Below are 22,982 nucleotides of genomic sequence, written 5' to 3' on the forward strand. Positions count from 1 at the left end.
AGATATAAGGCCCATTTAAGTCCAAGGGGAAAGACTATAATGACCTCTGGAGAATCTAGTCCGCAAATGGAAAGGGATATTGAAAGGCATTCATCCTGAGCCTGAACATCAGGTCTCAGTTTAAGTCAACAAATTAGACTCTTATTACATGGAGGGTACAATGCTAGGCCTTGAGGTACAGATGTATTTTTTTTTTTTTTAGTTTTTTGCAGGGCAATGAGGCTAATGACTTGCCCAAGGCCATATAGCTAGGTAATTATTAAGTGTCTGAGGCTGGATTGAACTCAGGTTCTCCTGATTCCAGGGCCAATGCTCTCTTCACTGTGCCACTTAGCTGCCCCTAATGCAGATTTATTTCTGAAGAAACACTCCCAAACCTCAAAGAGTTTATATCTTATTGTGGGGATAAAACATTTGCAGATAAGTAAATGCAAAATAATTCTGGAGAGGAGATGGCACTAATAAAAGAGATTCAAGAAAGGCTAATACCAGGAGGTCATCTCAGAGCTAAGGTTGAAAGAATAATGCCCCTAGAGCTTACTCTCATTTAATAATAGAGAGGTGTGAACCCCTCTTCTTCAGATGAAAAACATTCATAAAGGGATACCAGGGTTCAAGGCAGGTTTTGAATTTGAGATTTGCTGACTCCAAACCCAATCACTGCTCTATTTGTTATCCCACACTTCCTCTTGAAGGTAAGATTTCTACAGGAGTAAGGAGGGAATGCATTCCAGACTTGAAAGGGGACATTCTTTGCAAAGGCCTGGAGTTGAAGAAGCTGTGAAGTATTAGTTATATGAAATATGTCTGGATAGAAAGGCGGGAGCTAGGGAAAGGGGAATAGATTAAGGCCCTTGACCACCTCAGGCTGAGGATTTTAGGGTTTATTCTAGAAGCAATAGGATAATGATGTTGCTGAAGAATTTTTAACAGAGCCGGACCTGAAGAGTAATAATTTAGTAACTCTGAAGGATGAAAAGGGAAAAGGTGGATAGAGATTAGAAGTAGGGAAGTCAATTAGGAGTTTATTACAAGAGTCCACATTAGAGATGAGGAGAACCCAAACTGGAGTTTTGGGTTGGGAGGGAAATGTCAATCAGTTAATCAAGCCCGTGCCTGCTATTTGCAGAATGAGTGACTGCCAGGGATATAGTGAAGATAAAGTCATTAAGACTTGGCCTCTGATTTCCCATGGGAAGAAGAAAAGTGTCAAGGACGATTCCAAGGTTATAAGTCTGGGTGACTGGGAAGATGATGGTGCTCTCAATAATAATAGGGAAATTTGAAGGAGGGATGAACTGAAGAGGAAATGAACTCTGGACCATTTTGAGTGAAATGCTAATGGGACATTTAGCAGGCATTCAACTGCCTAGAGCTCTAGAGAGAGGTTAGAACTGAATATGTAGATATAGAATTCCTGTGGAAAAATGATCATTGATCTGTGGGAGTTGATATCATAAAAGAGTGAGAAAACTCACCACATAACCCTAGATAATACCCATAATAAATAGGCAAGAAATGGATGATAAAAGAAAAGAAACTAAGGAAAGATCAAAAGAAGAGGTAAGAGAAGCTTCACGTAAGCCAAGGGAGGAGAGAATCATCCAAGGGAAGGGATGGTTGCCGAGATCAAAGTGAGGATTGAGAAAAAGCCATCGGATTTGGTCATTGATATCCATATTAATGTTGTGTAAAGTACTTTTAGTTGATGGGTGTGCTGAGAAGCCAACTGGAAGGGGTTGAGAATAGAGAGTGTAGATGATGTTTTGTTGAAATTTAAATGAGAAAAGGAGAACTCTAAGAGGATGGACTAGGCCATCCCTAAGATCCCTCCCAAATCTCCCAATTGCAATTCTGGATAATGTGAGGTGATGGAAGGATCAACTGGAACTTTTTTTTTTTTTTTTTGCAAGGCAATGAGGTTAAGTGGCTTGCCCAAGGCCGCACAGCTAGGTAATTATTAAGAGTCTGAGGTTGCATTTAAACTCAGGGACTCCTGACTCCAGGGCCAGTGTTCTATTCACTGCGCCACCTAGCAGCCCCCAACTGGAACTTTTTAAAGCTTGTTCCAAGGCAGAGAAGAAACTGGTACAAGGAGAGGTTGAAGATGAGAGAAAGAAAGGGATTTATTGATTGATGTAAACAAGAATGAGATCAACAGCACAGAAGAATGGACCTTGGTACAAAGAAGGACAATCACTTCTTTAGAAGACTGGGGCAAAGGGGTGGACAGGATGTGATGAAAGGTGGTATGGGAAGCTCATAATTGGGGGGGGGGGTCTCTATTTTCTCAGTAAAACAGAGAGAAGCTCTCTTGCTGAGAGATGGTGATTGGGAAACTTGTTCCTACCGGCCTTGGGGTCGAGCTTGCTGACCCCTGATGTAGCTCTGCAGGGTCAGCGCCATCTCCTCTTGCAGCTGGTCAATCTGCTCCCTTTGTGTCACGCCAGGTCGATCTAGAGGGACAAGACAGAGAAATGGAGATGGTAGAATTGTCTCAGGTGCCTCTGAGGGATGGGAGGTGGAGAGTGATGACTCTCAAGAGGCTGAGTCAAGAGGTGACAAAAGTGGAGCACTGGGAATTTGGGGGTTTCTCACCTGGAGAAAAGAGGGCCAAGGCTGCCATAAGTGTGTACTCAGGCTCCTGCAGCTGCAGTCGCCGCAGTGTCACGTGGAAACGAATCATCAGCTCCAGAAACTGCTTCTGGAACCCCACTGAAGGATACAGTAGGTTCACAGAAAAGACCATAGCTTCCAGATATGCTTCCCAAGCCCACCCTGACACTGGCTCTGAGGGGAAATGCATGGGGAGCTGTGCCTCCTCACCATGAGCTGCATCCTGGACGGTATATCGGAGAGGACCGCAGAGGAAAGTGTGGCTGTGTAGGCAGAAAGTGGAGTTGAGCTCGATGTGACAGATTTCCAGGGCTGCACCCTTCAGGAGGGAGATCTGGTCTTCTATGGGCAGAGACCTAGAGGGTGGCACAACAGCAGAGGAGTTGAGCTGAATGACTGACTCTGTTGTAGAGTAAAATAGCCAAAGGTTCTGTAGATGGAGTCCTAGTGAAGGTGGGCAACAAGGATGGAAGCCTTAGAGAGAGGTCAGAAAGGGTCCTTTTCCAGATTGTTCAGAGGTAGAAAGACGCACTGACCGGAAATGGGGCAGGTCCTTGGTGAACTTGATCACTTGTTGTACCATGAAAGTACTAATGTCTGCTAGGTGTATGAGCAATGGCAGCACAGGTGGCAGAGCCGGTGCAGGCTGGTTGTGGATGAACAGATGGTCTGGGGGCTGGAAGAATCGGAAGTCGGGGGCTTTGGCCCAAGGCTCTACTTGATCTTTTCACCTCTCCCAGGGAGGGGGGCCTAGGCTTAGGGGGCTAATGGCCATTCTTTGACCATTAAGAAGTTATAGCTTCTGGATCTGGCATTCTGTCCCCTAATCTTCAAACCCCTTCCATGGGGCAGTGGGGGTAAGCTAGGTGGTGCAGTGGATAGAGCACTGGTCCAGGAGTCAGGAGGACCTGAGTTCAAGTTTGACCTCAGACATTTAATACTTACCTAGCTGGGTGACCTTGGGCAAGTCACTTAATCCCATTGCCTTGCAAAAGCCCCCAAAAAAGCAAAACCCCAAATCCCTCTTCCTAGTGTTCCAGCCGTAGTTGCCCCACTCTTCCTCTCCCACAACTCTTCATACCTTGACCCTAGCAAGTACTTACCCGGAACTGAACAAACTGGTCAAATATTATGGAGCCCCCATGGCGGGCATGAGCTTCCAGTAACATCTGGACCAATGCCTCCTGCTTCTCACTCAGCTGCACAGGTTCCTGCTCTGCCCGTTTTTGTGCCTGCCTTGCCCGCCTCTGTGCCAGGGCTTCTGCTGACAGGATCACTGTGCTCCAAAAGAAACAAAAGAGATGCAGAAACTGAGAGGTGGTGTCAGTCGATACCAGACTCCTGGCCTGGGAGATTCTTTGGGTCAAAGACTGAGTTCTACCATGGTTATAGAATTGTACAAGCTTTCCCTCAATGGTTTCAGGGGCTCCCAAAGGTTTTCAAGGGTCCTAGGATAAGGTCTGCTTTCAGGGATCTTGAGCTTATTTTCATAGAATATGCAGTTTGCCCCCATAAAGAAAGTTCAGAGGTGGGAGAGCATCCCTGATGCTATGTTAGTGATGTTAGGGCCTCTCAACGTCCTCTGGTAAAGGGAGAAAAGCTGTTCTATGGGTGTAAAGGTGATAGAGAGGGTGGGGATCACAGGTGTGAAGATGGAAGGGAAGGGCAACAATTCATGGAGTTACATGAGCAGTAAAGCAGAATTTGAATCCAGACCTATCTAGTCTAGTACTCTCCCACTGTACCACCCTTCCCAGGGGATAGATTGGGGCTGACTCACTGTCTTTCCTCATGCCTGCATTGAGGCATTTCTGTAGCCTACAAGCTGGGCAGTGGCGCCTCTGGTTCTTGCTGACCTCACAACATTGTTCAAAAGGACAAGTGAGTCCCGTGCCCTTCTTGATGGTGCGTCTATGAGACAGAGAGTTGACTGAGGACTAGTAAGGCACAGGAAGAGTCCAGAGAGAAATGAAAGTTTGTGTGGCCTGGTCTGTGGAGTGTCTTTAGGAGACCGATTGTGGATGGGCCAGTCTGAAGCACATGAGACCAAGGATATATGGAAACAGGCAATTCAGTGCTTTGCAGGGAGTGGCTATTAGCAAAGCCAATTAGGAATTAATTGCATCCAAGTCTTGAGAGAGGTATAGGGACCTCAATCCCCATTTTTCTAGAGGTTTTCTGTAGGACTATATGCAACCAAGTTGTGATATTCTATACAATCAAAACTTTAGTCATTTTTATATCAATATATTAAGGGTTTGGCACATGGTTAATATTTACTGCTAGGAATAGATAAGTTGGCGCTGAATCTAAGGCAAAAGTTCAGGGTTTTATCTTTTGTCTTCTACTTGTTTGCACAACGTTGGTGTTGGCAGGACTGTGAGTGCCAGCTACGGGTCATTTAGCTGCAGAACATGATAATGGGGCCCCAGGACTGATATGATGTTGTATTGGGACCCATGGGCAAAGTAAGCAACTGTTTGACAACTTGTTCATTCGGGTGTCTGGATGGGGAAACGAACCTCACCTGAAGAACCCTTTGCAACCCTCACAGGTCAGAGCATGGAAGTGGTAGCCAGTGGCCCTGTCCCCACATACAGCACAGCTCCGTAGTTCATCATTTCTGCTTGCTATTGGTGTTGGCACTTCAGATGGGTCCCAGCCCCCTGAGAATGAGGAAGGTTGAAGCATCTGCCCTTGGCAGCCTTGGAGTTGTCCCAGTTCCTCCCTTCTTCAGGACCCATACTCAAGCCTATTGTAGTTTTGCTCCCTTTTTTCTTAAGTTGTCAAGAGTCTTGGTTTCTCCAATATTCCCACTTCCTATGACCTGGAGTTATTTGCACTTTCCTGCCCTTTCTCAAAATTCCTGTTCTCTCTCTCTCTCTCTCTCTCTCTCTCTCTCTCTCTCTCTCTCCCTGCTCAGCCCACACAAACCATCACTCCTGCTGCACTTACCTGTCTGCCCCTCAGCTTCCACAGGAGTCATCAGGCTCCCTCCCCTCCCCACCTTGGAACTTAGTTTTTGCTCCATCTGGGACTCCGGTTCTTAGTATTAAGGATTGTGGACCTCAGTACTTGAGATGGACAGTGGAACCCAGTGATGTGAAGTCTCCAGTTGTTCTCAGTGCTTGGACTTAACAAGGGAGACTTTGGACCTAAGAAGGGGGCCAGGATGGGTGGTTCTCCCAGCATGCCTAAAGCGTTGGCATTGGCAGCATAGAGGAGGAGCTCAGTGGGAGGGAGAGAGCCTAAGGACTCACACCTCTCCCAGTTCAGGTCTGCCCACCATCCTCAAGGTGAAAGTATCTGTGGCAAACTTTAGGGATGTCCAGTGTACATCCACAGGATGAAATAATCTGGCTTTATTAAAGGGAATTCCTCCCTCTAGAAGGAAAAACTGGATAGACAGGACAAAATGTAGGAATCTGACACATTAATAACTATGTATATTAATAGAGTAGGTGTAGGAGGGTAGAGACTACTCTGGTATTAACATGCTATCGCTTTGTTCTCAGCCCCAAGACAAAATTTGTTATCAGAAATTATCAGATCCTTTAAGATTCTACCAGGGTCAATTCCTTTTTTTCTTCTCCACCATATATACTAGGAAATAGTGGACTATTGGTGTGGAATGAGGCATGTGTTTTCAGGCACATGGCTCATGTGATGCTATGTTTTGCTTGTCTTATTTTGTTCCAAAAAGGTTAGAAAATCATTGAGAAGTATTTTTGTTCATTCATTTCATTCATGTTCAACTATCCATGACCCCATTTGGTTGGGTTTTTTTTTTTTTTTTTGGTAAAGATACTGGAATGTTTTGCCATTTCCTTCTCCAGCTCATTGTACAGATGAGACTGAGGCAAATAAGGCTAAAAGTGATTTTCTCTAGTCATACAGTTACTGAGTGTCAAAGGCCAGATTTGAACTAAGGAAGATGAATCTGGTACTCTATTCACTGTGACAGGCAGCTGCCCTCAGTATAGGGGGAAATGACAGTGATATTAAAAAACACTTTTTAAAAGACAAGCAAGAGAGCATTATTAGTCAATTGAAAATAAAATAGCAAAATTCAAGGGACTAGAGTTACTGCAGCTTAAAAAAATGTATTGATTGGTGATGAATGTAGCTTGATTGGTCTTTGGACAACAGTCAGCGGCTTGGTACAATAATCTCAAAGCTTTTCCAATTTTAGAAAAACCCACCAGCGCTTGAAAGTACAGGGCATCTCCACATGTGAAGACCCATCAGAATAAGTCTGAGTGGAGGCAATGTCCAATCATCACAGGTAATATTGGTAAGCAGCATACCTTTACTTTATAGAGATGTGCCAACCTGGCTCTCTGTGAATAGACCTTTCTTTACATTCCTCTGTAGGATTGGGTTTTTCATCATTTTTCCCACTGACCCACAAGGCCACATCATTAGCAGGTTCTGCCTTCTTCCTAAACTCCTAACTCCAACGACAGGTCTTTATAAACTTCTCACTTTACTCTCAAGCACTTTGGGGAGGTATAAAAGAAGACGTCCCTGGGGAATTACTTCACTTTTATTCACTTGGACTGGAGAATCTCTAAGCTTCCTTCTGCCTCTAATATTCTATGACTGAGATTTGGTCTCCATTCTTAAAGAATTCAGAATACAGAGAGATGAGACATATGCATTAAACTAGATAATATCCAAGCCCATAAATCATAGAGGATGAAATAATAGCTAATAATAAAAACTAACATTTATATGGTTATTACTATGTGCCAGGATCATTACAATTATCATCTCATTTGATCTTCATAACTACCCTGGATAGTTGGCGCTGTTCTCATTCCCATTTTACAGGGGAGAAAAACTAAAGCAGACAGTGATTAGTAACTTGTCCAGGGTCACACAATCTAAGGTCAGATTTAGAACTCAGATCTTCCTGACTCTAAATTCATACTCTGGCTATGGTCACACCTAGTTGTACTTCAGGTGTAGTAAAATGTTTCGTCCTTGAATTTAAGGGATTCAGACAGGAAAATTCACTGTTGAGAAAAGAGTGAGGAAAGGTTTCCCAGATAAGCTAAGGCTTCCTCCCAGAATCTCTGACCTGTGAGCCATATTGGTCTGGTGTTGCCAAGGCAATCACAGGTGAGACTCAAAATTCAATAAATTGGTTTTTAGGGGTGAATTAAATGTTTGACCAATTATAATCTGAGAATGATTTTATATTCAAATGGCCTTTGGCAAAAAAAGTTCCCCTCCCCTGGTTAAAAGAATTGTTAATCATTCATTTATATATATATATATATATATATCATTATTATTAACATTTTAATCATTAAATATTATTTTTAATTCATACAAAACAAGCATTTCCAGAACATATTACAACAAAAAAGATAATTGCACATAAAGCTGTGCAAATCTACTATGTACAATTTGCTATTCCTTTCAAATATACTACAAAATTATCTTGAAAATTTTTTTTGTTTCCTCCCCATCCCAAAGTTGACTATAATTAGACACACAAATATAAAATTATTCTCTACATATTTCTATTTATCAACAAATATTTATTGAGAACCTACTATGTGTACCTCCTCATTAAGAGGTGCAGAGGATATTCTCCATTTACCTGTACCATATTTATCTATACTGTATTTTGTTTATAAGCTGTATATATTTTGATGTTTCAAGGATCTCCTTTGATGTGATGTGGATTATAGTACCATAAAACAATCAATAATCCTTTATTAAGTGCCTGTCACTTCACAAGAGACTGAACCTTTATGCTTCCTTATCCCATGTAATTCTTGTCCACAATGAAATCTTCCTTTGAAGAGCTGCCCAGTGCACCAGAGACCTTCTTCTGGTTCTTTGAATATTTTATAGAAACGAAGGCAACACTCTGGCTGTCCATCTGTTATCCCTTGCTCTAAATGAGTGATAGGCACGTTTCCTTTTCTGTGTCATAGGTGCCCTTGAGAAGTGGCACAAAAGACATCATTAAGGGAAGGCCATTTTTGGCAATATGGCACAACTTACTTATACCCACATGATGCACCTTTCTGTTGCTTTAGGTCACCTGCTATTTTGAAGTCCCCATAATCATGGTATTTCATTATTCACAGTCACATAGCATTGCCAGAAGAATATGGATGTCAGGAAGATGGGAACAGCTTGAGATCATTGAAAGTGCTATTGTTGCCCAGTCCCCTAATCCAATCTAATCCAATCAAGAAGCATTGGGCAATAAAGGAAAGGACAAAGTGTTGGACTTGGCAGGGGAAGCATTGGGGGGGGGGTGCAGTAACCTGTAGAATCCCTTCTGGCTTTAAAGCTGTTATCCTTAATTATTTCTCATCAGACTGGACTCTTCTATCACCAGAGACCGCTTCATCTTGGAAAGTCACTTCAACCCCCAAACGCTATCTCCTAAATCATTAATACCCTCTATCTCTAGGGCCCCTCCTTCCTCCTGTTGTAGGGTGAAGAGCTCTTCCCAAAAAAGTTCATCTAAGGAGGATGCTTAGGTCAGCCGTTTCTTTATTCCCCTTACCCCTTTGGAGAGATTTTCATTCCTGAGAGAGCACAGGTAAAACTTTTAGCAGACAGCTATTATTGTTAGCATTTATTAAAATGTACTTACCATGTCCTAGATGTGGTATTCATGTCTCCTTGCTATGCTAGGACTTTCCAGTCTTCTTCCCATTCCAAACCACCCCAATTCACCTTATTGTCGGTTTCCTTTTTTGTGTTATCTTCTCCATTAGAATGTAAGCTCCTTAAGGATAGGGACCATCTTTTGCCTCTGTATCCCCACTGCATGATGCCTGGTACATGGTAGGTGCTTAATACATGATTTTTGACTGATGCACACACACCCATAAGGTATAAGAGAAATAATTATTTCTCTTATACATATTGATCAATTGATCAATAATAATCATGTATCAAATAAATTACAAATAAAATATCAAATAAATCATTATATTATTATATCATAAATAATCAATTGAAATTTGGATCCAGATTTTTTCAGAAACCTTAGGTTGTTCAGTCTCCAGAGTAATTGCTATTAATGAAATTAAATTAACTTTTTCCTCAGTCTTATTCAGATCCCACTCAAGTGGGGAAGCCCATTTTACTCTACTCAGATTTGGGTGAGAATAAATTCTTTTCTTAGACTGCCCCAAACTGGGCAATTTAGAAGTAAATCAAAGTAATATCTCCCTGTCCCTCATTAGTAGGTCCACCTCTTACTGTTATCTTCATTCTTCTCATTCACTGTTAACCAATCAGAGTTGATTGACATTCTCAAGAACATCCACTCTTCCAAGGGCATTTAAACTATGAGCCTATCACCAAGAATCCTCTTTGGCATTCGAGAGTATTGTTGAGTCATTTCATTTTCAATATGCTCAATTATTAATAAAATGATAATTACCCAGAAATTATGTCTCTTGAACTTTTTAAACATCACAGATATCATATAAGCATGTGCATACTGTCCACAAAATTGTCTTCCCAGTGTGTGGCTTTAATGCTTCCTCAATTGTACTTATTTTCCCTAGACCTATCATTTAATGTGGAGCCTGATGTCCTGGCCATTGGTAATTTTCCTAATCCCTCAAAGCAAATTGTTTTCTTGAGTCCCAGAGAGATGTTGATTATATTACCCAAAACATGTGAAAAGAATTTTGGTTCTATGCAACTTGCTTTGGGGTCCTTGGGTTGATTTAACCAATTAACTTGGTTGATTCTCATAGCTGGGTCCTATTGTATTTCCTACATCTATTCCCTATGTCTGCCTTGATGACTAGTCCACAGTTTTCTTTCTTATCTAGGGAACAGCAAAGAATAATGTTTATTGTTTAAGTTCCTGTGGGCCTTAGCCCTCCCCAACTAAAGCACCCCAAAAGTTTATAAAAACACCGTATATCTTCACATTGCGACTGAGGCAAACAAAGGTTAAGTGTTTTGCCTAGGATCCCACTGCTAATAAGGGTCTGAGACAGGATTGCTAACTCCAGTGTTCCTGTCTCCAGGTACAAACCCTATCTACTTCACTGCAAAATTAATTGGCCTTAACAAAGGCTGCCTCATTATCATATTGAGGATAGAATGGGAGATATTGTCAAGGGCTTTGGGATGAAGAGAAGGATTGAAGAGGGAAGCTCACAGCAAATGGCTTTGATATTCTAAGTAAAGGGGCAAAATTCTCACTGAGAGGAATGAGAAGGAAATATGAGAAGCTTGAGAAGAGAAGATTCAGAACAGTTTTGGTGAAGAGGGGTATAGGAGGAAATAAAAGCACTGTCTTGCTGCAGTGAGGGTCCAGTTGGGGCTAGATAACATATATTTTTAGCATGTTCAGTCAGCTGGGCTGTGTGACTTCCCTGGGCTCTATTCAGCAGCACATGAATAGGAGGCAGATGGTGAGAACAATCCAGAGCTACAGTTTCACAAGGGATGAATGGTGATAGGGCTCTGGAGAAGGACTGAGAAAGGTTTCTTGAAGAGAACTAGAGATTCTCAGAAATGGAGACGAGGAGGGGCAACATTGCAGGCTTGGATGGGAGTCAGCCTGTGCAAAAGTATGGGAGAGACATAGGGCTTCTGCTGGGACCTCCTACTCCTGTACGGAACACAGCAAGTATAATTATTTAGAGTACCTGAAAGGGAGTAGAAAGATTGTGAAAGGTTTTAAATGGGAAATAGGGAGCTACTGAAGATTTCATGGACATAACTGTATTTTAGGATTATCAGTATATTAGCTGTGTGGAGGATGGGTTAAAGAGAAGAAAGCAGAGAACAATAAGGAGGTTAGTTAAGGCTAGAGGTGATGACTGTTATGAGAGGAGAGAAGAGGTCAAGCGTGAGTGAGAGATGATCTAGAGGCTAATTTGACAGGATTTCAAATTGATTAGATATGGGGCATAGGATATGGATGATGAAAAGTAATGGGTCAAAGATAAATCCAAGATTGGGAATCTGTGTCCTGGGAAGAATGTTAATACCTTCGACAAATGTAAATTAGGAAAAGGGGTGGATTTAGAGGAAAAGTAATGAAATCCAGTATAAGTATGTTGAGCTATCCAGACAAAACATCCCCTATTCAGTTTATATGCCATGAATTTAAGGCCCTTCCCATTGTGGGTGTGTCAATATTTAACAACTGACTCTACTACCCAATAAGAAAAAAATGTATAAACAATACACTTTTAAGTTTAATCTGCTCTTTAAACATTTTCTCCATTACTTTCTTAAATCTAGACAGACAACAAAACACTCAGATCCTGATTTCATCATTTTCTTATTTCTCATGTGTAAAGGCACATACTGAAAATTTAACAACTGGCTTTCAGGACCCTTAAGAGTTACTGGAACCCATCCCTGCCTTCATTGTCCTGGTCATCCCTCTTCATTATCCTGGTTAATCCCAGTTTCTCAGTGTTCATTCTTTAAATGTGAATCACTAGAAAAACGTGGAACCCAAAATCCTTAAAAAAAAAAAAGAATGTTTATGTTTACATGTAATTGAAAAAAATTAAAAAATGAGTCATGAAGAGTAAGAAACAACTGAAAAATGAATGAATAACAGATAGATATCTGAAAAATAACATAGATTACCAGAACTGAACTCAAGACTTGAGATATCTGACAGGTCAGTATACAGTATGGCTAGCATCTACCAAGATTGTATTAGTCTTTTTCCCCCTATTATACTACTAATCAACACTAAATGCACTTGAAATTGACTGATATGTGACCCTGGGCAAGTTGCTTAATTTTTCTGTTCTTCAGTTTTCTCATCTACTAAAATGGGAATTATGATGCTGCCCACCTCACCAATGGTTGGGAGGATCAGTTGATATGACAGATGTAATGCTTTGCCCCTGTGATTATTATTAAAATCTTCAGTTCTTTTTTGGGCAATCTGCTGATTAATCATATTCTTTTCAATTATGATAATGATATTTTGAATCAATCAACTGACCTTTATTATCAACCATTCTGTTTCAGGCAATATGTTATGGCTTGTAGACAAAAATGAAACAATTCTCATTCTTAAGAAGTCTTCATTCTATTGAGAGAATCAGCTAAACATTTATGAGTCTTTGTAATTAATAAGGAGACAGCACCAGCAATAAGGGGCAAGAAGAGGCTGCCTGTGGAAGGTAGGGGTGCTTCAGTTTGAGAGAAATTAGACATTCAAAGAGGTGGGAGGTGGGGAGAGCATAGGGGAACCCATGGGTAAAACTCTTCATTTATCCTTATAAAGTTTTATCTTATCTTGTGAGATTTGGTCCCATGTTCTAATTCCTTGAGATGTTTTTGGATCCTGATTATTATCCTATATGTTATCTTTCTCTCCCAGCTTCATGTCACCTGAAAATTTGAAAAGCTTGCCATCTCTATTTTTATCTAGATCACTGAAAAAAAAAGTTAAAACTCATAGGATCAAGAACAAATCTTTGTGGTCCTTCACTACAGATGTTTTTACAAGAATTACCTGACTAATTACCATCATCTAATCTCTCACTGCTCCATTTTATTGACTGTGGCATGGCAGATAGTTGTCTAGTAGTGTTTTGCTGAAATCTAGATAAACTTTATCTACAACATTCTCTTAATCTCTCAGCCCAGGAACCCTGTCAAAAAAAAGGAAACAAGCTTAATCTGGGACTTGTTCTAGATAAAGCCCTGCTTTCAGGCTTTGTGACTTCCTGTTTTCATTAACCATCCCTTTCATGATATATTAGCTCGAGTTTTGCCAGGAATCAAAGGTAAAATGACCTCTATTTTGCAGGTGCTATTCTCTTCCCATTTTTTGAAACTGTCTATGACTCTCTCTATATATATTCCTATAGAACCTTTCCCATTCTCTATGGTTTTTCCTAAGGTCACCCTACCCTTTGACCTGTATCTCTTCCTTTTAACAATCTTCTCTTTTTTCCTACGCTCAAAATCAAATCCTCAGCATCCACTGTGGATCTCAGTCCTTTCTAATACCTCATTCAGTTCCAACATTCATTCCTTTCCTCCAAAACATCACTGACTTCTCCACTATCTCCTTCCTCTCTGTCCAATTCTTTCTAACCTTGAGAAACATTGTTATGGTAACTCCTTCCAGCTATCACCCCATATTCTCATTCTTTATAACCTTCCTCTGGCTGTTGTTGATTGTGTCTTACTCTTTGTGACACCATTTGTGATTTTCTCGGTAAAAATACTGAAGTGGTTTGCTATTTCCTTCTCTAACTCATATTACAGATGAGAAAAACAGGATTGAGTAAGTTACCCAGGATGACACAGCTAGTAAGTGTCTGCGGTCATCTTCCTGGTTCCAAGCCCAATGCTCTATCCACTACACTGTGTAGCTGCCTCTAACTATTTTGGACCATTTCCCACACTTGGGGCTCAGACCTGCTTACATTCAGAGACTTGTTTTGACCATGGGCAGAAAATCATTCATCCATTCACTCATTTACTCTCAACATCGATTGAGCCTTCCAGGCACTCAGTTCTGAGTATGTAAGGAGCTGCTTCAGGAGGGCTTCAACTCAGATGAGATCAAGCTCCAGGCTTGCTCGTGCCCTCTCCCTCTTGTAGCCCAGGCCTTCTGCCTTGGGGAAATGACCTTTTAGTTTTATTGGTTTATCAGCCTGAGTACTTGGCTGCTTCTTCCACTCTGGAGATTTCTTTGAATTTGCTTCCTGACCTAATATAAAATAGCTTGCTAAGTAACCCTCCTTTGGGGCCAAAGTTCAGTCCTGGTTCCTCTTCTCCCACCCCATCCTTATGCCAGCCAAGTCTTGGCATGATATTTTGAGCTCAAACGTCTTTTGGAAGGAGGATTAGGCGATACCTCTTTCTTTTGACCTCTTGCTGTCAGACTTTCATCCTATGTTCAATCACTTTAGGTCAAACATAGTAGATTCTCTCTGCCTACCCTCCCTCCTTCCTTTTTTCAATAATTCTGCTGCATGTACAACACAACCTACTTTTCCCTGAAATTCTTCAATGTCTTCCTGGCTTCTGTGATGATGTACTTGTGCTTCTCTTCAGAGCTGAAATGAGAAATTCTAGATCCCAAATCATTTGTCCCAGAACGTTAGGGGCAAGGAGGGGCGGTAACACAGAGAGCAGTCTGAGAGGGAGGCAGAAGGGGGAAGCAGAAGAGAGAACCCAACTTAGGGTGCAATCACACTTGGAAAAGGGGTGACCAGTGTCCCAGAATCCCACTTTTTTATTCTATTTATGAGAAGTACATTGTCCTTCAATTTCCAAGAAGATCATGACATCTAGTAAATGATGCTATGACATGCCTGTAATCTGGATTAAAATGTGAGGGTGTTGTGCAAAGATACCATTCTCACTACCTCTTACAGAACAATCTGAACCCAGTGGCCTGAGCACCACAGAATAGATCCTTTAGGAGACAGGTTAGGTTTTTTTACCCCACTGATGAAGATTTGACACTTAGCATGAGTAGAACCAGAGTGTCAAACATTGGATATATCTATGGGAAGCACTGGCAGAGGGATCTCACGGTGATAGGACCTGGGAGTGGAAAACCACAAGGTGCTCAAAGGGAGGGATTGAGTCCCTCTACTGATCAGTGTCTTGGGACAAATCCCCCAAAGCCCTATTTCCTGCCCTGCTCCTCTGTTTTTAAGTCTACCGCTTTCTTTTCCTGGTGGAGACCCTTCTTTCCTGACTTCTCAAATCACCATCTTCTGACTTCCTTCAAGTTTCACCCAAGAGCTTTCTGTTGTCAAGAAGCTTCTTCCTTACCCTTAATGCTGGTGCCTTCTGAAATTATATCAAATTTATCCTGCATGTATCACATTTGCACATAACTATGTTGCATTCTCATTAGACTAGGAACTCTTTGATGGAAGGGACTGTTTTTCTTACCTTTCTTTGTAATCCCCCAGCACTGAATATACTGTCTGGTACCTAAAGGGACTTGATAGATACTTGACTGATTGACTCTTCCTTTGATGAACTGTGTTTTCAAGACTCGGGCTTAATTAGTCCATTATTTTCTCTTTTCTGGTAGAATCCATCTATTCATATAACATAAATTTACATATGCATTTTAGACACTGCCATCTGTAACTTCATTCTTATATCCTTTATTGTCTTCTTTCAACGACTTCCTCATTCTTAGTTATCTTAAAACCTTGAAATTAATTATCTTTCATTTCTTTCATTCATTCATTAGTCAATAAGTCCTATCAAAAATTACTTTCTAACAGCTTTTATATTGGTCTGATAGTCTTTAAGAAAAAAAGATCATGTTCTTAATGACTTCTGTCTACATTACACTCAAATTATTTTGGAAAAAAGAAATTAAAAAGCCTTCATTTTTTAAACAAATAATTAAGCAGCAACATCTAGTCCAGTGACTTCACCTGGAAATTTCTTCAATGTCCTGCCCTAGTAGAATCTCATTCCCCTCACCTTTTTGACTTCCACCTCTCATCTTTGAGGGAGGAGGCATGCTTTACTAACGATTCTCCTGGCTCGTCAGTGGCCTTCCATTTGTTCAGAGCTCAACTCCCTGCTAGCAGTTCTTTCAAGTTGTTATCAAATGTATATTGTTCTTTTGGTTCTACTGATTTCAGTCTACATCAGTTCAGAACTCTCCATATTTCCTTGAATTCTCCTATTAATCATTTGCTTCTATGCAATAATATTCCATTAAATTGATATTTTTTCCAGTTATTCCTCTCTAGATGGACATCCATTTTGTGTCTAGTTCTTTTCTACCGACAAAGGGGACTGCTAGAAATATTTTGGTATATATTGAGCTTTTGTTTCTACATTTGACTTGCTTGGAGTATCAGCCTAGCGGTAGGATTGTGAGGTCAATAGGTGTGGACAGTTGAATCATTTTTCTTTTCTCAGTTCCAAATTAATATCTACATGAATATTTAAATATCCATTTGGACAGATGGACAGTTAGGTTCACCAAAAATATATTAATGTGCTTGTTCCCACAACTGCTCCAACATTAACAGTTCCTATTTTTGGTCATCTTTGTCAATGTATATGATGTAAGGTAAAACCTCAAAGTTGCTTCAATTTGTATTTCTCTATTAAGGATTTAATGTATGTTTTCAAATGGTCATTTATACTGTGAAATTCTTTTTAAAATTGTTCATAGCCTTTGACCACTTATCTATTAATCATCTATTATCCATTAAGAAACAGAATACTTGCTGTTATATGCTGTTAACCAGTCAATATAGGCAGCTAGGAGGCACAGTGGAATTAGGAAGACCTGAATTTAATTTTGACTTCAGACCCTTATCCATTGTGTGAACTTGGACAAGTCACTTAATCCTGTTTGCCTCAGTTCTTTTTTTAAATGTTTATTTAAGGGGTTAAGTGACTTGCCCAAAGTCACACAACTGGGCAATTATTAAATGTTTGAGGCTGGATCTGAACTCAGGTCCTCCTGACTCCAGGGCCTGTGCTCTATCCCCTGTGTTACCCTTGCCTCAGGTCTTCATTTGTGAAATAAGTTGGAGAAAGAATTGGCAAACCACTCCGGTGTCTTTGCCTAGAAAAACCCCAAATAGGGTCATGAAGAGTCTGAAATGACTCAACAGCATCAGTAGGCATTTGCCTACTAAATGCTGTACTAAACACTATAATACAAAAAAAGAGAGCTGCTCATAGGGAAGGGAATAAGCGTTTTACATAGTAGCATGCCAAATAAAAACTCCTGTATGGTAGGTGTTGTCATGACTCCATTTTATAGTTAAGGAAATTGAGCCAGAGTTAAACAGTTACTAGTCATCTGAGGTCAAATTTGAACCCAGGTCTTCCTGTGTCCAGGTCTAGTGCTCTATCCACTGTACCATCAACCTCGTGGCTGAGAGGCAACAAGCAAATGAATATGTACAAAAAAGGAAGACTGAAGAAGGATTGGGAAGACCTCCTGAAGAAGGTAGGATTTTAGTTGGAACTAAGGAAACCAAGAGGCAGAGATGACAAGGAGTCTTGATTTGGAAGACAGCCAGAGAAAATGCCGGGAGCCAAAGACCAGTGTTTTGTTTGCAGAACAACAAGGAGACCAGTGTCACTGGATGAAAAAATATGTGGTAGGTCTGAATGTAAACCCAAGCTTACTATTTTCAAATTTTCATATTTGTTTCATGTTTTATGGTTTTTCCCTCTTATTTTTTCCCTTTTTGTTCTGATTCTTCTTTCACAACATGATTATATATGTTTTTTAAAAAAGAATATGTGGTAAGGACTAAGATTTAAGAAGCCTGGAAAGGTGGGTGGGAGGAGATAGTTATTAAGGACTTTGATAAACAGAGAACTTTGTATTTGATTATAGAGACTATTAGGGAGTCACTGAAGTTTGGGGGTGGAGGGGAGGAATGATGTGATTGGACCTTCAATCTAGGGAAATGTAGGATGGAGTGAGAAACTTGAGGAAGGCAGACCCACCAGCAGGTGATGAGGGCCTTGAACCAAGGGGGTGGTGGTATTAGAGAAGGGATCCAATGGAGAGAGAATGCAAAAACGTCAATTCTTTATTTATCTCGACTATCAGACTTTTATTGGCAATATTCAATGTAGTTACTTCTCCCACTTTACAGTGTCTCTTATTTTTTTCCTTGACCTTATTCATCTCTTTTTTCTCATTGTCACTACGTTATATCTGGCTGCATTATTAATTCAGCTGCTGTGATATGTGTAGAAAGCATTTCAAATCAACTCATGTACTGTTTTCCTTAAGCCAACATAAAAGTAGAGTTTCTCTATTAATTCTCTAGTGAGGAAGCACAGTATCTGAGGTGCCTATCAAATGGGACTGTACCAGAGGAATCAGACCAGTGGTCTCTTCAATCTCTCTAGTTTATGTAGTATTATAGTGTCCCCAAAGGGGGGATGGGGTGGCCGCTACCAGTGAAACAGTGGATAGCACTGGACCTGGAGTCTGGAAGAGGAGATCAAATTTGACCTCAGATGCCTATCAGTTGTGTGACTCTGGGTAAGAATATGGAACAGGTCTGAATGCAGATCAAAGATTACTATTTTCAATTTGAAAAATTATTTTATGTTTTATGATTTTTTTCTTTTTTTGTTCTGATTCTTCTTTCACAACATGATTAAACTATGTTTAAAAAAAACAAAAGAATATGTGGTAGGGAGTGAGATATAAGAAACCTGGAAAGGTGGATGGGAGGAGATAGATTATTAAGGACTTTGAATGCCAAACAGAGGACTTTGTATTTGATTATGGAGGCAATTAGGGAGTCACTGAAATTTGGGGGTGGAGGGGAGGTATGACATAATTGGACCTCCATTTTAGGAAAATGTAGGATGGAATGGGGAGAGATTTGAGGAAGACAGACCCAGATCAAATTTGACCTCAGATATTTACATTTGACCCAGGGTAAGTCACTTTTTTTGCTTCAGTTCCTCATCTTTCTCACTGGAGAAGGAAATGGCAAACCACTCTAGCATCTTTGCTAAGAAAACCCTGTGGACTTCTCCATAGGGTCATGTAGAGTCAGACACAATTGAACAATAGCCTTCCTAAAACCGTGGCGCTATTACCACCGTCCACCAGAGGGTGCTCAGTCTGCATATTTTTGTTGTTCAGTTGTGAGAGCCATCCACCCACCCTGAGGCCAAGGTTTCAAGTAGCAGTTCAGAACCTGATTCAGTGGATGATCCGGAATATTATTCAAATTATTAAAATATGGAATCTACAGTCAATACACTCTGCTCTAGAGCCTTTAGATAGATGCGGATTTTTCTGCCTCTGCTCTGTTCCCTTTGGTCATAGCTCCACCCACATTCACAGACCTCATTCTCAATATTGAACGTTAAAAAAAAGTGGTGCAGGTAAATACATTGATTAGTATTCTTATTTGCAGTTACCCACCTCTAATCATCTCATAAATCTCTTCCCTCTTCTTTTCTCAGATCTTTAGGGGGACATTTTTGGAATCACTGACTCCTATAACTTAAAGAAAAGAGATAACTCAAAGGTGTGTGGTGTATGTGTGAATGTGTGTGTGTGTGTGTGTGTGTGTGTCCATTTGTGTGTATGGGTGGTGCAGTCTTTTCATCCTTCCTCATCTGCTGATGGAATTCTTAAATGGTAGCCTTTGGTCCGAGATTTCGATTTACTCCACAGGCTGGTCTCTGGCAGTTTTATCCCATCTTCTCAAGTCCACTTCTCAGTTCAAATAACTGCAATCTTACAACTTAATGGTCTAAAGAGAGTTAACTGGGACACTGAGGAGTTAAGTTATTTGTCTAACATCACTCTGCCAGTATGTGGTAAAGCCAGATGTTGAACCTATGAGCTGAACATGTAGCAGCAAAAGCTAAAATTCAGCATAGATGCCAGCAGATAGCTGACATTTACAGAGTTTTTCTTTACTCTATCTATAGATCTATCTATCATCTGTCTGTCTATATACCTTGTCTCATATACATCCCTAATTGCTGACCAGGGTAGTCAATGGCAAAGTAGCTTAGTTAGAGCAGAAAAGCATCTTGAGGATGTGTGGGTCAAACCATTGCCACCTCTCAATGGAGACTGCCTCTTTCACTTCCACTCTCAGCCCACCTGGATTACAGCTCCAGTCCCTGTAGCCATCATCCAGGGTAGCAACCTTTGTATAGATAAACCCTAGCCACTGCTGTTGCAGGTGCTGCAATCCCTACAACCTCAGGAGCTTTGACTCCCAAAGACTCAGAATAGAAAGTTCTCATCACCAGGTTCCTTGGCACAGTCAGATGGTTGGTTGGATAAGATTTTATCCTTGACATTCAAGAAGAAGCATTCCCATCTTCTTTGCCACTGCACCCTAAGAAATCTTTCCATCTGACTTGTATCCACAACTTATTTATGTTGTATCCACCTATTAGAATATTAACTCATTTAGGGGAAGACCTGAATTATTTTTCTATTTATACTCAGCACTCAGTACATAGTGCTTAATAAATTTTTTTTCATTCATTTTTTCATATGGTCCCATATGAAGCAGCAGTGAGTGGCACAATAAAGAACAACTCAGTAGAGAAGCCAGCAAAGAGCAGTGAAGAAGGCAGATCATCAAAGAACCCTAGCTGAGCAGAGAAAGTTTATCACATGGGGCGGCTAGGTGGCACAGTGGATAGAGCACCGGCCCTGAAGTCAGGAGGACCTGAATTCAAATGTGACCTCAGACACTTAATAATTACCTAGCTGTGTGGCCTTGGGCAAGCCACTTAACCCCATTGTCTTGCAAAAAAAAAAAAACGCTAAAAAAAAGTGTATCACAACCCACTAACACCACCAGTGAATAATTGATACATCAGCAGGTAAGCAAGCAACCTCTACAGAGACAGAGATTTCCAACATGAAGTGACTCTCCCTTAAGACAAGTCATGTATGTTCCCTGGCATCATGTACATATAAGTGACCCTTTGTATTCATTTCCCCAACAAATAATACTGACCCCACTTTTAATCCCATCCCCAAATCAGCTTGGAGATGTGAATTGCAGATGCTGTAGCATCCTCAATAGCCCCCTTAATGTGCCATACTTGCTCCAAGCTGGTATCTTATTTCCCGCTGGTGGTGTGATCATCTGTGAGAGTCTACTATAACCTTGTATGTATTTTTTTTTAGGTTTTTTTTGCAAGGTAAACAGGGTTAAGTGGCTTGCCCAAGGCCACGCAGCTAGGTAATTATTAAGTGTCTGAGACTGGATTTGAATCCAGGTGCTCCTGACTCCAGGGCCTGTGCTTTATCCACTACGCCACCTAGCCACCCCTAACCTTGTATGTATTGGAGTTGGAGGAGCTATATTATGTTTCATTTAATTAAATGTTCTATGCTTTGAACAAATATATCTTAGTTGACTTAGTAGAAGAAACACATTGGAGGAGCGGCTAGGTGGCGTAGTCGATAAAGCACAGGCCCTGGAGTCAGGAGCACCTGGGTTCAAATCCTGTCTCAGACACTTAGTAATTACCTAGCTGTGTGGCCTTGGGCAAGCCACTTAACCCTATTGCCTTGCAAAAACAAAACCTAAAAAAAAGAAAAAAAGATTATATTGACCCATAACATGCTTTAAATTTAGAATAACTTTTCAGGGTTCCATCTGTGAAAGGGGAGGAGAAGTTGCTAAATAAGAAAATCTGGAAATGGAGAAGACTAACATTGAAGGGAATCAGAAAAAAAACTTTTTTTTTAGGTTGGTTTTTTTTTTTTTTTGCAAGGCAAATGGGCTTAAGTGGCTTGCCCAAGGCCACACAGCTAGGTAATTATTAAGTGTCTGAGACCAGATTTAAACCCAGGTACTCCTGACTCCAAGGTAGGTACTTTATCTACTATGCCACCTAGCTGTAGAAAAAACTTCTTGAGGAGGGTTGGGGAGGTGGAATAGGGAGACCTGAAGGAAGCCAGGGATTCTAAGAAGCAGAGAAAAGAGAGCCTCGGGATCAGAGCAAGAAAGCATCTCGAGGGATGATCTAGTCCAGCCCCTTCTGCTACAAATAAGGAAAGAGATGCCCAGAGTGCTTCAGTTCCTTGCCCAAGGGTATACAGGTAGTGATACTTTCCAGCTTGGATCTTTTGATTCTAACTCTAGTGTTCTTCCTGGCTGTCTAAGCTAACTAGAAAAGTGGAGGGAAGGTGATGGGTGCTAGGGATATGGGATTGACAAGCCTTGACAAGTGATTATATGTGAAGAGGTGAAGGAGAGGAAGGATTCAAAGCTGATACATGGAGAACCTGGACTACAGTGCTCTCAACTTAATTGGGAAGTTTGGAGAAGGAATCAAGGAAGGAAAAAAAAATTTTAAGTGCTTCCTATGTGCAAAGTGTAGTGCTTAAGTAATAAGGACTCAGAGGAGTGAGACTGTCCTTGTTCTCAGGGAGTTTACATTCTAAGGATACATGCAAGTGGTTTTTGATGCAAATCAGAAAAGACCAACAAAACAGTAAAGCTTGTTCTTTTTTGTTATTTTCATTACTAAAACTATACTAGTTTCTGATTTGACAATGTCAAAGACGTTGGTACTAAGGGTTTTTTCCCCTGGGTCTTCTGAAATTTAGACTATTGAGGAGGTAGGGCTTACAGCTCTTGCAGAGTTAAGAATCAGGTCATATACCCATGATGGTTTTGGGGGTAGAGCTAGAAGTAGAGCCAGCAGTAATTGTTGGGGGAAGGACACTGCTGTTCTCTAGGCTCTTGGGTCAGTAGTCGATGTTGGGTTAAAGGGAGAAGATCAGATAAAAATCCTATTTTGGACAAATTGTGTTTGGGATACCAGTGAGAGGACTCGCTAACAACTAGGCTTGCTGTTTGTAGGGTCATCAAGGAGTGTAAAACTTGTTCCGTTGTTCAGAA

The 22,982-nt window shown here is 40.8% G+C and overlaps 1 protein-coding gene across 6 annotated transcripts in view; it reads right to left on the reverse strand.

Annotated features, from left to right (window-relative positions):
• NR1I3 (nuclear receptor subfamily 1 group I member 3) overlaps positions 1-22,982 on the reverse strand; it is a 28,263-nt gene that overhangs the window by 1,505 nt on the left and 3,776 nt on the right. The window contains exons 1-8 of one of the 6 annotated variants that reach the window (XM_074188158.1): positions 5,572-6,034; positions 5,144-5,282; positions 4,397-4,527; positions 3,720-3,892; positions 3,153-3,292; positions 2,827-2,972; positions 2,599-2,715; positions 2,351-2,456 (exon numbers count right to left, since the gene is read on the reverse strand). In XM_074188158.1, the coding sequence (XP_074044259.1) occupies positions 2,351-2,456; positions 2,599-2,715; positions 2,827-2,972; positions 3,153-3,292; positions 3,720-3,892; positions 4,397-4,527; positions 5,144-5,282; positions 5,572-5,647 (1,028 nt within the window). In that variant the 5' untranslated portion in view covers positions 5,648-6,034. The other 5 variants (XM_074188157.1, XM_074188156.1, XM_074188155.1 and 2 more) reach the window with 5 other exon arrangements.

The sequence above is a fragment of the Macrotis lagotis genome, chromosome 5, assembly GCF_037893015.1.
Source record: "Macrotis lagotis isolate mMagLag1 chromosome 5, bilby.v1.9.chrom.fasta, whole genome shotgun sequence".
Lineage (NCBI taxonomy): Eukaryota > Metazoa > Chordata > Mammalia > Peramelemorphia > Peramelidae > Macrotis > Macrotis lagotis.